General features: G+C 43.0%; 1 protein-coding gene across 4 annotated transcripts in view; it reads left to right on the forward strand.

Moving 5' to 3' along the window:
- Nucleotides 1-201: 201 nt before the first annotated feature.
- HIBCH (3-hydroxyisobutyryl-CoA hydrolase) overlaps nt 202-14,255 on the forward strand; it is a 71,295-nt gene continuing 57,241 nt past the window's right edge. Inside the window, exons 1-6 of one of the 4 annotated variants that reach the window (XM_089523245.1) lie at nt 202-282; nt 5,251-5,293; nt 7,544-7,684; nt 8,609-8,693; nt 9,364-9,444; nt 11,384-11,436. In XM_089523245.1, coding sequence (XP_089379371.1) covers nt 245-282; nt 5,251-5,293; nt 7,544-7,684; nt 8,609-8,693; nt 9,364-9,444; nt 11,384-11,436 — 441 coding nt within the window. In that variant the 5' untranslated portion in view covers nt 202-244. Of the gene's footprint in view, nt 283-506; nt 574-641; nt 709-1,911; nt 2,008-5,250; nt 5,294-7,543; nt 7,685-8,608; nt 8,694-9,363; nt 9,445-11,383; nt 11,437-14,255 lie in introns of those variants that run through there. The other 3 variants (XM_089523246.1, XM_089523247.1, XM_089523244.1) reach the window with 3 other exon arrangements.

The raw sequence follows: 14,255 nt of genomic DNA on the forward strand, positions 1-14,255 counted from the left end.
ACTCAGTTTACACCCAACCAACCCAAAGCGAACCCTGAAACTCCCAGAAGCAGGCGCGCGCGTCACTCTACAATGTAGAGTCTATATCTCTTCGGCTCTGCCCCGGTTGCTCTAGCCCACCCTCTCTATGTTCCCATGACCTGATGTCTCCTTGCGGGCGGCGCGAGTGGGTGACGTCATCGGGACGCGCCGTGCCGGTCAGCCAGCCTCTGCCCATGTGTTTGTGTTGGGCTCCAGTGCAGTGATGGGGGTCTTCGCGGGTCCGGTGCTGAGGCTTCCCAGGTAGAAGGAAGGGGGGGGGGGAGGAGGGGGAGGGGGAGGAGGAGGAGGGAGCCAGCCAGCCAGCCTTGAACTCTGCTGCCCCCTAGCGACATGACTACGACACTGCACTTTAAAATATGTCACTTCTGTTGCCTTTGGCTGCATAGATCCTGGAAGGCTATAGAACACCCTGAAAGACATGGGAGTGGCAACACATCTATAGTCCTGATGGGGAATCTGAACTCAGGACAAGAGGCTATTATAAGGACAGAATATGGACCAGAAACAGAATGGTTCCCAATTGGAAAAAGGGTCAGGCAAAGCTGTTACCTTGTCACACTACCTATCAGAGATCAGACTGGTGGGAAGATGGGAAGTGACCAAAATTTGGGCCACACCAGACCCAGGAGCCATAGGCTCACCTGCCAAAAGGCAATATTAATATTGGTAATACTAACATTAGATATATATTAACATATTAAGTATTAATAATAAGAACAGAATGGTTCCCAATTGGCAAAGGGGCCAGACAAGTCTGCATACTTTCACCCTATCTGTTCAACTTGTTTGCAGAACATATAAGAAAAGCAGGCTTGGACACAGAAGAAGGAGGAGTGAAAACAGGAGGAAGGAATATCAACAATTTAAGATATACAGATGACACCATAGTACAGTACTAGCAGAAAACCTCATAGACCTGGAACACCTACTAAGGAAGGTCAAAAAAGAAAGTGCAAAGGCAGGTTTAGTGTTGAACATAAAGAAATAATAATGACCACGTAGAACTTACATAAATCCAAACTAGACAATGAGGAAACAGAAAAAGTAAACAGAGTTATAATATCTGGGGTTAAACATTGATAGAAATTGGGATTGCAGCCAGGAAGTCAGAAGAAGATGAAGAATAGGGAAGGCAGCTGTGAAAGAACGAGGGGAAAAATCTAAAATGCAAAGATATACAACTGAGCACAAAAGTTAGAATCAACAATCTTACTTTTCAACTTGTATGCAGAATGTATTATAAAAGCAGGATTGGGCACAGAAGAACAAGTAAAAACACTGCTGTGATTTCCTCATTGTCTAGGTTGAATTTTTGTACCATCTCCATGGTCATTATTTTTGTTTTCTTTATGTTCATCATCAAGTCTTTAATAGTCTGGTATTTTTAAATAGTTGTTTAATTGCTCCATGTCTGTAATGTTTTCCTCTAGTAGCATGGTGTCATCTGCATATCTTAGATTGCTGATATTCCTTCCTCCTATCATCACTCCTCCTCCTTCTGAGGCTAAACATGCTCTTCTTATGATATTCTCAGCATACAGGTTGAATAAATAGGGTGACAGAATGCAGCCTTTCCTGACTCCTTTGCCAATTGGGAACCATTCCGTTTCTCCGTGTTCAGTTCTGATGGCAACCTCTTGTTCTAATTACAGATTCTCATCAGGACTATCAGATGTGGTGGCACTCCCATTTCACGCCTCTCTTGTATTCTGCTTTTCCACACACCTTAATGCTTTTGCCCTCTCATGTTGTTGCCACTGGATGGGGACCAGTGCCCTTCCTGCTCTTCTCCAGGGCTTGCTGCAGCATTCATCCAGGTGAAGAGCCATTGTCCAGGAAGAGCAAGCCCCACTAGACAACATGGTGTGGTTCCAGAGTAATGTCACCAGAGTGGATGGGCTACATGTCTTTTATGAAGATCATCTTGATCTGCTTGGATGAGAACCACATCATTGAAGTAGACAGGTGCACAGTTCTTACAGTCTCCCCTCACCCATAAACATCCTTTACAAGGCAGCATCTGCACTTTAAAAATAATTCTGGTTGATACCACTTTAACTGCCATGGCTCACAAAATTCCCAGAATTTCATAGCATTGAGCCATGGCAGTAAAAAACATGGTCCAAAACACTCTGCAGAAATAATCCAGTTTGAGACCGCTTTAACTGCCTTGGTTCAGTGATGTGGAATCCTGAGAATTGTAGTTTATTGTGGCACCAGAGCTCTCTGACAGAGAAGGCTACAGTGTCTCAGAAAACTCTAGTTCACAGAATTCCCTACCATTGAGCCAGTGCTGTTAAAGCAGTCTCAAACTGGATTATTTCTGCAGTGTGGATGCAGCCTAAGAGTGGGAAAAGCTCACTTTTTAACTGCTGCTGCATCATCTCTGCTGTGGGTCTGAAGGCCATTGTCCATGCTAGGTGGGGTTGATGGGGATGGAAGTCCCAAACATTGGGGCTGTATCTGCATTGCAGAATTAATGCTGTGGAATTCTGGAATTTGTAGTTTTGTGGGATATTTAGCCTTCTCTGTCAGAGAGCTCTGGTGCCACAACAAACTGCAAATCTTATAGGATGAAGCCAAGACAATTAACACAGTGGCAAACCTCATTAATTCTGCAGTGTGGCAGCAGCGTGGAGAACCAAAGGATGGCCTCCTGCATACATTACCTAAGAATCTCCTGTTGAGGCACATAGAGGGTTCTATGGCCCAGTGGTTAGTGTTAACAACGGGATCGTGGTTCAGTCCAAGTGAATAGAGGCCTGAATGGGAAAGGTGTTAGGTACTTGATTTGACTATTCTTGTTTTTTGAGTTTTGGGTACAAGTGGCTCTTGTAAAAAAAAATTGGCTTGATACTGCTTGCTTGACTGAATGTTGACAAATGTCAATACAATACATGCAGTGACAAATACTTGTTCTCACTTTATATAATGCCCAGTGCCCTGTTCGTCAAACAAGCTAACTTGCACTAAGTCATATTAACATGATCCAAGTCAAGTTAAATAATAGTCCATTGTCTGTATGTTAAGGGTGGGGTGAGATCAAGAGAGATCAAGTAGATAGGCAGAACTTTGTTTCTAAGCCGTTGGAGTCCTTATCCTGCTACGTGGCATGCTTTCCACTCGGCTGGAAATCATTTTAAAGTCTGTTTATGAACACACTATCAAGTGCATTTGTGTTAAGGTGTGTGAAAAATACAATACAAGAGGGTCAATTTCTATCTTTGTCCTAAAAATGGTGCATGTTTTCAGAAAGCTGGTCCACATGACATACATTTCTTCCAAATATATCACTTATGTAATATATCTTATACATTTGGATTTTTATATAATGTTAAGAACAGTGTTTGGTAACACTTTTATAAATTAGATTGTTGAATTATTACTTTAAAAAGTGAGCTTTTGAAACCTCCAGGAGTCTTCATCAGCTGGGGCATTGGGATGGGGTAGAAACCAAAAAGTCCAGAAATCATCCCACACGGATGCTGAAGTCACAGGTTTGTAAGGACTGTAAAGTCTCAAGGTGGACTCTGCAAACTCGAAGAATCAGTGTGAGCTGGTATGTTGAAACACTTGCCTCATGGTGCTAAATGCTACCGTAGGCCCATTGTATTGCTAAAGTTTACATCTGTATTGACTTGCCAGATCCCCATTGATTCAGCATATCTACGTACTTTTAGTTGGAATTAACCATTGGATTTAGCCATTAATGCATATGGAATTGCTCTCAGTTAACACTGGGTGGTACTGTAGTTATAAGACATAGGTCCAAAACACCTTGCAGAAATAATCCATTTTGAGACCCTTTTACCTGTCTGGCTCAGTGCTAGGGAATTCTGGGAATTGTAGTTTATTTGTGGCACTAGAGCTCTCTGACAGAGAAGGCTAAATGACTCACAAAACTACAGAGCCCAGAATTCCCTAGCCTTGATCCAGGATAGTTAAAGTGGATTGTTTCTGCAGGGTGTTTTGGACCATATTGCCAGTGTGCAGCAAAGCAATTGGATCTCATTGTTATCTTTGTCTCTGTGCACTTCTTTGAATCTGAAAGCAAACACTTTACATCCTTCTTGAATCATAGAATCGTAAAATCTTAGCACTGGAAGGGGCTTCAAGGGCCAATTAACCCAAAGCGCTGCCATATAGGAATGCACAATTACAGCACTCCTGAAAGATGTCAATCCAACCTCTGTTTAAAGATCTTTGCTGAAGGAAAAAAAATCTGTTTCCTTTAAACCTCTGTTTATTATTATTATTATTGTAATAATACTATCTATTTCTTTCCTGCCTCACCCCATGGTTCGAGGTGGGGAACAACAACAGACCAACAAATACGTAACATTAGTTAAAAACACAACATCAATTGAAGCACATCAATTAAAAGAACAGACAAGACACTGTGTTTTCTAAATGTTTTGACTACATCGCCCATAACCCCTGAACATTGTCAGGATGACCTGAGCTTTTAAGAATTGTAGAGCAAAATATATTGAGGGCACCACGTTTTCAATCCTTAACTTGTATGTAGTAAATGGTACCTCTAAGGAGAACGTGTTTAAACGTGTTTAAAGAAATATAAGAATAGATATGACATACAGTATTTCCAAGCGGTCATATGGAATCTTCGAGAAACTGTAAGCAGTGAAAATTGTAAACGCTGAGCTTAAGTTTGGGATGCTCACATTTCTCTCACAGGCAAGCAATTTGGCAACCTTGAGCTGTTTGGAGGCCTTGCTGTGCCTAAATGTCCCTGGACTTGTTCTAGAATGTGTTTTGCTCCCTATTTAAGGATTATTCCTGATTGTCACAGGGGAGAAAAAGCAAATTCAAAACAGTGAAATATTATATCCCCAAAGGTTTTTGGTTCTTAGCTTCCGTTTTCAGTCTAGGAGAGTTGCTACCAGAGTGACTATTAATGAATCTAAAAAAATAGTGTAAACAGGCAATGTAGAGTTTCCAAAACAAAGAGAAAACAATGTTGCATGGCACTGAAATGCAACAGCCAGCTCAAAAAGCCAAATAGTCAGGGCAGGACAAAGGGAATGAACAAAAATGAAAAGAGAAACATGTTTTGACATACTGAAATATGGACCATGAGTTAATGTGTGTAATTAGAAACAAGTTGGTGAAAAGTAGGTAGTGTGAAGGTTTAAATATTTACTTTGGCTGTGGCAGAGATATGGCTGACCTTGATTTTCTTCTTTTCAGGCTGAAGTCACTCAACAGGCTTCAGGTTATAATACAACATTTAGTGAGTATGAAGACCTTCTTCATATAAATTGGGTTTGAATTATAATAACCAAATGACAAAGAATGGTGCAGTGTTATCTGCAAATCTAGAGGGTCTTTGGGGCAGTGCTTTTCAAATGGCAACCGCAACTGAAATTACTTTTGAAATTAAAAAGGGGGTGGGGTGGGGGGAAAGTCTTATGGCAATCTGTTTTTCAAGGTGATAAAGGCTCCAGCCAGCATGATGTGGCAGTTTGAGCACTAGACTATGACTCTGGAGGCCAGGGTTCAAATCTTATTCAGCCATGGAAATCCACTGGTTGACTTGGGCAAGTCACACTCTCTCAACCTCAGAGGAAGGCAAGGTCAGATGATTCCCTGAACAAAGTCTGACAAGAAAAACTAAGGGTTGCCTTAGGGTAGAATTGCCATAAGTCTGGACCTCCAAACCGGGACAAATGTAGGACAAAATTTTCAAATGGAGGGCACATTTTTAAAAAATGGAGGACATTTGGGCATTATTCCTAGACAGATGACAGAAATGTACTTTCCCTTTCTGGCCACCCCCCTCCCCCCATTCCAAACAGCACATTTGGGCATTGAACATGGCTTTACTTAACATGGCAATCTCTTGCATATTTCAGAGGCTTATTCCATAACCAAACTCTTTGGGTTTCACACTGAATATGTCAAGGTGATTTAACAAGAAGTGGGTTTGCCCTCAGATTCAACTGTACTTCTCAGAAGTGTGTACTTGGTCAAGGGACTTTGGTTTTTCTTCACTGCGTATGAGTTTGTAAAAATCACAGCAACTTACAATGGTCGTGCCTCAGAAGCTGGCTCATTTCATCATCATCACTATCCTCTTCCTCCTGCTCCTCTTCTTACTCCTTGTCCTCCCTCCTCCCCCTTCCTTCCTTCCTTCCTTCCTTCCTTCCTTCCTTCCTTCCTCCCTCCTTCTTTCCTCCCTCCTCCTCCTCCCTTCCTTCCTCCTTCTTTCCTCCCCCTTCCTCCCTCCTTCCTTCCTCCTTCCTCCCTTCCTCCTCCTCCTCCCTTCCTTCTTCCCTCCTTCCTCCCCTTTCCTCCTTCCTCCTTCTTCCCTCCTTCCTCCCTCCTCCTCCTCTCCTCTCCTCCCTCCCTCCCTCCCTCCCTCCCTCCCTCCCTCCTCCTCCTCCTCCTCCCCCCTTCCTTCTTCTCTCCTTCCTCCCCTTTCCTCCTTCCTCCTTCTTTCCTCCCTCCTTCCTCCCTCCCTCCTCCTCCTCCCTTCCTCCCTCCCTCCCTCCCTCCTTCCTCCCTCCTCCTCCTCCTCCCTCCCTTCCTCCCTCCTTCCTCCTTCCTCCCTCCTCCTCCTCCCTCCTTCCTCCCTTCCTCCCTCCTCCTCCTCCTCTGCCTCCCAGCCCAGGCCCAAGTAGAGGAGGAGGTGGGTGGCTGCCTTGGCGCACTCTCCCCCTGCCCGCGCACCAAGGCAGGAGGCAGGCAGCCACCCACTTCCGCCTCAGCCTCCTCCTCTGCCTCCGCCTCCTGGGCCCAAAGAAGTGACCAGCGTGGAGGTGCGCCAGCCGGAGGAGGCGGTGGGTGGCTGCCTGCCAGTGCCTGCTGCCTTGGTGCGCACGCGCGCTCACAGGGAGCACCAAGCCAGGCAGGCACCTCTGCCTCCTCCTCCGCTTGGCGCGGCCTGTAACAGAGGAGGAGGAGGTGCGCCTCCTGCGCGCGCCCCACCACCCTCCCCTGCCTCCCCCCGTGCACCGCCTCCTCCTTCGCCTCCTCCACATGGCTGCATGGCCTGGAACGGAGGAGGAGGAGGAGGTGGGTGGCGCGGCCGCGCGGGGAGGCAGGGGAAGGTGGGTTGGCGCCGCGCGGGCCCCGAACCAGGGACTGGGGGCCAAACCGGACCGGGACCGGGAGGGGGCCCCCAAAAGCGGGTTTGTCACAGGGGCCGCCGGGTTATGGCATCCCTACCTTAGGGTCACCATTAGAAATGACTTGAAGACACACAACAACAACCAAGGCTCCATGGATGTATGAAAGCTTTTAGGTGTGCAAAGGTTTGGGGCAGTGAGGCCCTTCAGATTCTGTTGAACTACAGCTCCCACCATCACTCAACATTGCAAGGGCTGATGGGAGTTGCAGTTCAACAGCATCTGTAAGGTTGCATAATTTCCATCCCTGTCCTGGAGAGTGACATGCATTCTGTAGTGTCATGAATCAACTTGCAGTCAGCACCTTTAGCTTGTTTAGTCGTCTTGATTGTGGTTGTTCTTTTTGCATGCAGAGAATGTCCGGGACTACAGATTCTTCAGCTGAAGTCCTGCTTGAGAAAAAAGGATGTGCCGGTGTTATAACAGTGAACAGACCAAAGGCTCTGAATGCATTAAATCTTTCCATGATTAGAAAGATATATCCGCAACTAAAGGTTGGTGATTTTATTTAAATTACCAATGCAGTCAGTGTATGCCAGGGACTAAGACAGTAAAGGACACAGAAATATGGACCTATAGCAGAGACTGAGTGGTGATTGGCACCTCTAGCATTGCCTCATCTGGGCCTGATCCAGTCTGCATTGAGTCAGGTTCCTTTCTCCTCCTCCCATCCCAGAAAAACAAAGAGGAGTCCCTACCCCCATTTCAGAATTATTTTACTGCTCATTGGGCAAAAGTACGGGTGGACAAAGTATGGGCCATAGCTCACATTTACTTTAGGGGCCCCTAGGTGTATTCCCCAAAGCTCCTACCCCCCTCCAAACTCCCCCGGAGACCAAAGACCAGCTAAAATGGTGTTCTGAAATATGCTAGTGTGGCAGTTGTGCAGCTTTGTTTTATATACTATAGAAACTCCCCTTTCTGTTTTCAGCTGATGCTTCTGGGAGCCAGCTGAGTCCCAGTTCTTAGCTCCTGGGAAGCTAGATGAAAGTGCTCTGCTCCTCTCTCTCCATGTGGTCAAGCCTAGTTTATAGCCCAAGTACACTTTTGCCTGAGAACTCAATGAAAGAAGATGTGACATGACTATGCTTTCTGACATTAGCTGTTAGTTGAGTGTAACCGTTGGGAATTTCAGGTCCACATCTCTTAATTGCTTTCCCCACTTGAGTGCTGGCAGAAGAATGTGTGCACTGACAGGGTTGACAAGCATAGAGCCTGAGGTGATATTGTAGTTTTGGGTGTGATAGTTCATCTCTCTATCTACAAAAAATGAATGACTCAGTAAGGCAGGTATGGGAAACATGGCCCTTCAGATCCAACCAGGATCTGTATTGTTCTCTAACTTGTATATTCCATAACTGGGGGGGAAAGTAACCACTTATTTCGTCTGAAATAACCTTTTCCTTTGTTTCTTTTAGAAATGGGAACAAGATCCTGATACTTTTCTAATAATCATAAAGGGTGTTGGAGACAAAGCTTTTTGTGCAGGGGGTGACATCAGAGGTGAGGAATTGAGTTTCTCAACTTTGCTGGTATATGACTGTAATACAGATGAACTGAATTGAGTGTCTCAAATCAAAGTTTCTGGTTTGTGTTTGAAGGAAAGAAATGCTATGCTACAGCCCAATAAAGCACTTGAATCACTGGCTGAGCGGGAATTCAAACCCTGGTCTCCAGAGTCATAGTCCAACACTCAAACCACTACACTGTGTTGGCTTCCAGAGAAACAAAGCACTTTCAACTGGCCTCTCAGGAGCTAGAAGCTGAGACTACCTGCTTTGCTGTGTTTATAATCTGCCTTCCCTACCTTTCATTTTTACAATAACTTTGTGAGACAGGTCAGGCTGAGAGAAAAAGCGACTGACCCATGGTCACTTAGGGAATTTTACTGGCTTAGTGTGGATTGGAATGCAGATCTCCCTAGATTCTCTCATCATGACACCATACTTGTTATCATTGCTTCCCTCCTTCTTCCTTTGGTCAATTCATTTAGTTCTTCAAATTGCAATATAAAAAATATGTCAGTACTTGTGCAGAACCGAGGTTTAATTTGCTGCCCAGGATATGTTTTGATGTTTATCATGAAAGTTTATTGCAGAGTCAAAGTTCTTTGTATTTCACACTATTAAAAGTTGTGGCGACCACCTTTGACACTCCTTGTTTTATCTGCTAGCTGTCACTGAAGCAGGAAGATCTGGAGATAGATTGGCACAAGACTTCTTCAGAGAAGAATATATCTTGAACAATGCCATTGGTGAGTATGCCAGTCAGTGGAAGTACAATATGCTTCAAAATTGTATGTGGGTGGGTGGGTATGAGGGCCTGAACTTTCATATTAGTAGGCATGCCATGCCACGTTTAATGCAGGTTATGTTTGAACTAGATCTTCAAAGAGAGAAGCTGAAATGTTTGCATATTCATTTTTCTACCATTGTAGAAGTTCATGAATTCTGCTACATTTTGTATTAGAGCCAGCACTGTAAATTGATTGATTGATTAAATGGCCATGGAGCTGTGGGATCACAAGTTGCCCATTCTGGGTCTAAACACTGGATTTAAAACTATGATCATTTTGCTGGAAGATTTTGATTCTCTGTCCCTCTCCTTAGATAGATAAGGAATTCCTGCATGCAAACTCCCCCTTCTCTCATTCAAACTAACCATGTGACTTTGGTCACTCCTTTGGCACTAACTGACATTCTCTCAAAATATTTTCAATTGAGCTGTTGTGTTTCCATCTTCCTGCTCTCTCAACTTTCTTTGGAAAGATGGTGAGATAAATATTTCTTTTACCTGAACTATTCGCTAGCTAGATTAGGATATAGCTTCTATGTAAATATAGATTAAAGCCATAAGTAAACTTTTGTTTTGAAGTACAAGCTACTTGTATTGTTTTTGGAGTCAGTCTCATTTCTTAGGGAAGCATAGTTAGACAAAAGCACGTTTTGCTAACCTATTTTAAAGCTTGACCCTAACAAGCTTGGCTTGGCTTTGACATTTTTGATATTCAGTATTTTTGTTTCCTTAGCAAAGGCTGACACCTTAGGAAACTTAAATCATGCCACACATTTTCCTTTGGTGGGGGATGTCATTCCTCTATTGTTTGGTGAGGAATGCTGTTCAGTTTATTTAAAGAAGAACTGACAAAGGAGAAACTGGTTTTATATTAGATTTGCTTTATATGTTGAGTTTTTGGTGGACTCATTGAGGGTGCATTTGAGAATATAAAGTATGTAGACTAGAAAATATTTGTTTGTGAACAAGGATCTAATGGAACATGTTTACTCAAGAGCTGTGGTCCCTACACTTATTAACTGGTTGTGGTTACTCTGATGTGTATACCTAGTGGCAGCCCTGGGCCGGCTGCATTGTGAAAGATAAGAAGTCAGGTGGTTAAATAAGGAGGGATGAATATTAATACTAACAAATACTATTTGCATTCAGTTTTCTTTTACTTGAATTATTTAATTATCCTTACGTCATTTATTTTAAGTAAGATTTAACAGGTTTCTACCACTTGCATTAGTCCTGCATGATGATACTTTTAATATGTTATGGTTCCAGCATAGGGAATATTGTCCACAGGGTGGCTGGCTTCCTACTTAATCTTATATTTTCTCTGTGCTAGATAAAAAAAATATTTACCCAGGTCTCCAATATGTAATCAAAGCTGATTTTAATTTAACGGTTTATTTTTATTTTTACTAATACTGCCAGTTTTTGTTCTCTGGATTTACTTTTCAGCTATAATTTTCTTGATATTATTATTGTTGTGAGCTGTCTTAGGAGTTTTGTTAAACTAAAATGGAGTGGAATTTAAAACAACAACAAATATTTTGTTTAGAACAGGGAACAACAAAAGAGTTTTACAGCACCTTAAAAATGGACAGATTTCTGATATATGTATATATGCATTTGTTGTTTATTTCTTTTGTGAGCCGCCTTGAATTTCACTGCACAAGAAAGGTGGCATATAAAATACATAAATAAATGAATTCATCTGCAAGATTGCAGCCCCTGGTTGGCTTTGTCAGAGTTGACAAATATGGCTACTCTTTCTGGAATTTGGAATAGAATGAGTATCTGTTGGTCACCTTGCTAATCATTTATGTTATGCAGTAAGGCTATCAGAGGTCATTTTGTGTAGCTATGTGCATTTTAAACATGTAAATGTGTTGTTCCATTTGTGACAGGTACCTGCCAGAAACCCTATGTGGCACTTATTAATGGAATTACGATGGGAGGTGTAAGTAGAATTTTTTTAAAAGACACTAATTTATTTCATCTCAGTTTAAAACTGTCGGTGCATCAACCGTAGTGGTTTCAAAGATTGCCTTTCTAAACTGTTAATAAAATGGGCATTTTTAGTGTTTGTGACATGCTCCCAAACAGTCTCTTTTCTGAGGAATGTTTTTAATCTGAAAATGCTCCTAACTTTCCACTCCTGGTGCTGAAGTGTAAGCACACCTTGGCTGCGGAGAACATCCTTATAGACTTAGGGATGGGAAAAATATTTTAGTAGGGAAGAATAGGAGTTTTATTTCTCAACAGAGTTTTAGTGCTTGACAGAGAGAGATATGTTAAGACAGAGAGAAGCTTGAGGTGCATCTACACTGTAGAAATGATTTTACTTTTACTGTCATGGTTCCATCCTGGAGAATCCTAAGATTTGTAGTTTTTTGAAGCACCAGCACTTGTTGGCAGAAAAGGTTAAACACCTTGTAAAACTGCAAATCCCAGGGTACCATAGGATGGAGCTACAGCACTTGAAATGGCGTCAAGCTGCATTATTTCTGCATTGTAGATCCATCCTTTGAGGCAGACTTGGCTGAGTCGCTGGAGGGAGAAGGTAGAGCAGATAATGTACTACAGAGCAGAAGCCTAAGGGAAAGGTAGGTGGGAGAAAGTCCTGAGGAAAAGTATAAAAGAAGGGAAACTGCAGCAAGTAAGCTTTGGAAATGGAGGGTCAGAGTGTCATCAGGGATAGTCAAGAGTAAACACATTAGTCTTCCTGTATCTTCTGAGAGATGGGTAGAAGGAAAAATAACTCCAGATGACACTGGTCCTAGAACTGCAACGATGTGATGAAAGAGCCGCCTGTAATCAAGTTTTTGCTTCTATGAAAGTATAACTGTGGGGCGAAACAGATGGGCAGGAAAAAGTGGCTTGAAGCTACCTTTTCTGAAGCCACATTGAAACCCCACCAACTGCACTGCTGGCTCCCAAGGCAGCTGGAGTGCTCATGTCATGACCTCATGATATGGCTTCAAGCCAGGAAGAAGTGGAAACAAGCTGCTTCTTTTAGATACGGCTTTTCTCTGCATAAGGCGCCTAGAGGGCACTTTCTTGCTGACTTCAAGGCATGTGTAATCTAAACACCATACCTTCAAGTCAGCCTGAAAGCACCTCTTTTTGCCTGTCTGTTTAGCCCCTTATAGTGGCTATAAAAGACTGGGGATTTTTTTCCCGCTCATACAGAGTGGTGTAGCGGTTTTGAGCATTGGATTATGATTGTAGAGACCAGGGTTCGATTTCCAGCTCAGCAGTGAAACACACTGGTTGACCTTGGGCAAGTCACACTCTCTCAGTCCCTGGGGAAGACAATCACAAACCTCTTCTGAACAAATTTTGTCAAGAAAACTCCATGATAGGTTCACCTTAGGGTCTCCATAAGTTGGAAATGACTTGAAGGCATACAACAGCAACAAAACTCTTTGAGTAGAGGTATTCCCCTCTGTGCAGCACCAAACATTCTCTTTCCACAATAGTGAGGAAAGTCCTGCTGTCCTGCCTTGACCGACAGGTGTTATTCCAAATGTGCTGTAACTCAAGAAATAGCAGGATAGGTAGTTGAACTCCACAGACTGATTGGAGCCAACCAACCAAGTTTAACATGGAGAGAAGAAGGAAGGAAGAAGTAGAGAAGAAGGAAGGCAGACAAAGCAATCCTAGGCCATGCTCAGTCTGAATTACTTCAGCTTGGTTCTCTCAATCAGGCTGTGAAAGTCAAGGTGCCAGTGATATCAGGTGCCACTTCCCAACAGTATCTGACCCAAACAGTATATATCTCTTTAAGTAGGACATATATGCAGTATCTCCATCCTTTAAAAGAGACAGAAATTTCTCATGTTGTGTCTCTTGTTTTCTTCTGTTTTTGACCCCTTCACTCTGAAATGCCACATCTGTTATGGGATGGAGCCCAGGCAGACATAAAACATATGGTTCTCCAGGAGATGTTAGACTGCAACTCCCTTCTGCCCTAGCTGGCATAGCTAATGGTGGGGATCACTGGAAGTGTAGTTCAGTGACATGTGAAAGACTTTATGTGCCCCACCACTGTGATAGCCAAATCTTTCTTAGTTAAAACTGTACAGAAAACCTTGTGTTCCATGCAGCATGTGGCTTGGGAGCAGTCTTCCTGTACACATTCATTGCCTAGTGGTTGTAGCATGCAGTGACGATTTTCAGGTGTGACTGCATCATTACCAAGCAAATTTTACAGAGAGCATTTTCATGTCTTCTCACACGAGTTGTTCAGTGGGACTGCTTTATGTTTAGCATTGAGCTACTGAGTGCAGAGTAATCAAGTAATACCTAGAGAGAGCCTTGTTACAGGGATGTTCACATGCTTAAGACAAAACAAGTTTTGTAACCGGTGAACAAGACAAAATAATTTAACACATGTCTACAAGTTATATATATCCAAATATATATCATGGTTGCTGTAATATCACAGTCTTGCCCAGTTCTTCTCTGTATTTATGCTTTTGAGACAAAATTATGCAGGGCCTTTGAGTGCTGTTTGCAGTAGGTGATTAATTTATAGGAAAACTGCTAATCATTCATCATGTTGTTGTTGTTGTTGTTGTTGTTGTTGTGTGCCTCTTCTTCAGAGGGGATTTTCCATTGTCATCCTCTGAGGCTAAGAGAATGCGACTTGCCCAAGGTCACCCAGTGGGTTTTTATGCTCGATCGGGGATTTGAACCATGGTTTCCAGAGTCTTAGTCCAACATTCAAACCACTACACAATGCTAGCAGTGTGTGTGTGTTATTAAACTTCTTAA

Source organism: Sceloporus occidentalis, unplaced genomic scaffold (assembly GCF_023333645.1).
Source record: "Sceloporus occidentalis isolate IW3139 unplaced genomic scaffold, rSceOcc1.0.p SCAF_4, whole genome shotgun sequence".
Classification (NCBI taxonomy): Eukaryota; Metazoa; Chordata; class Lepidosauria; order Squamata; family Phrynosomatidae; genus Sceloporus; species Sceloporus occidentalis.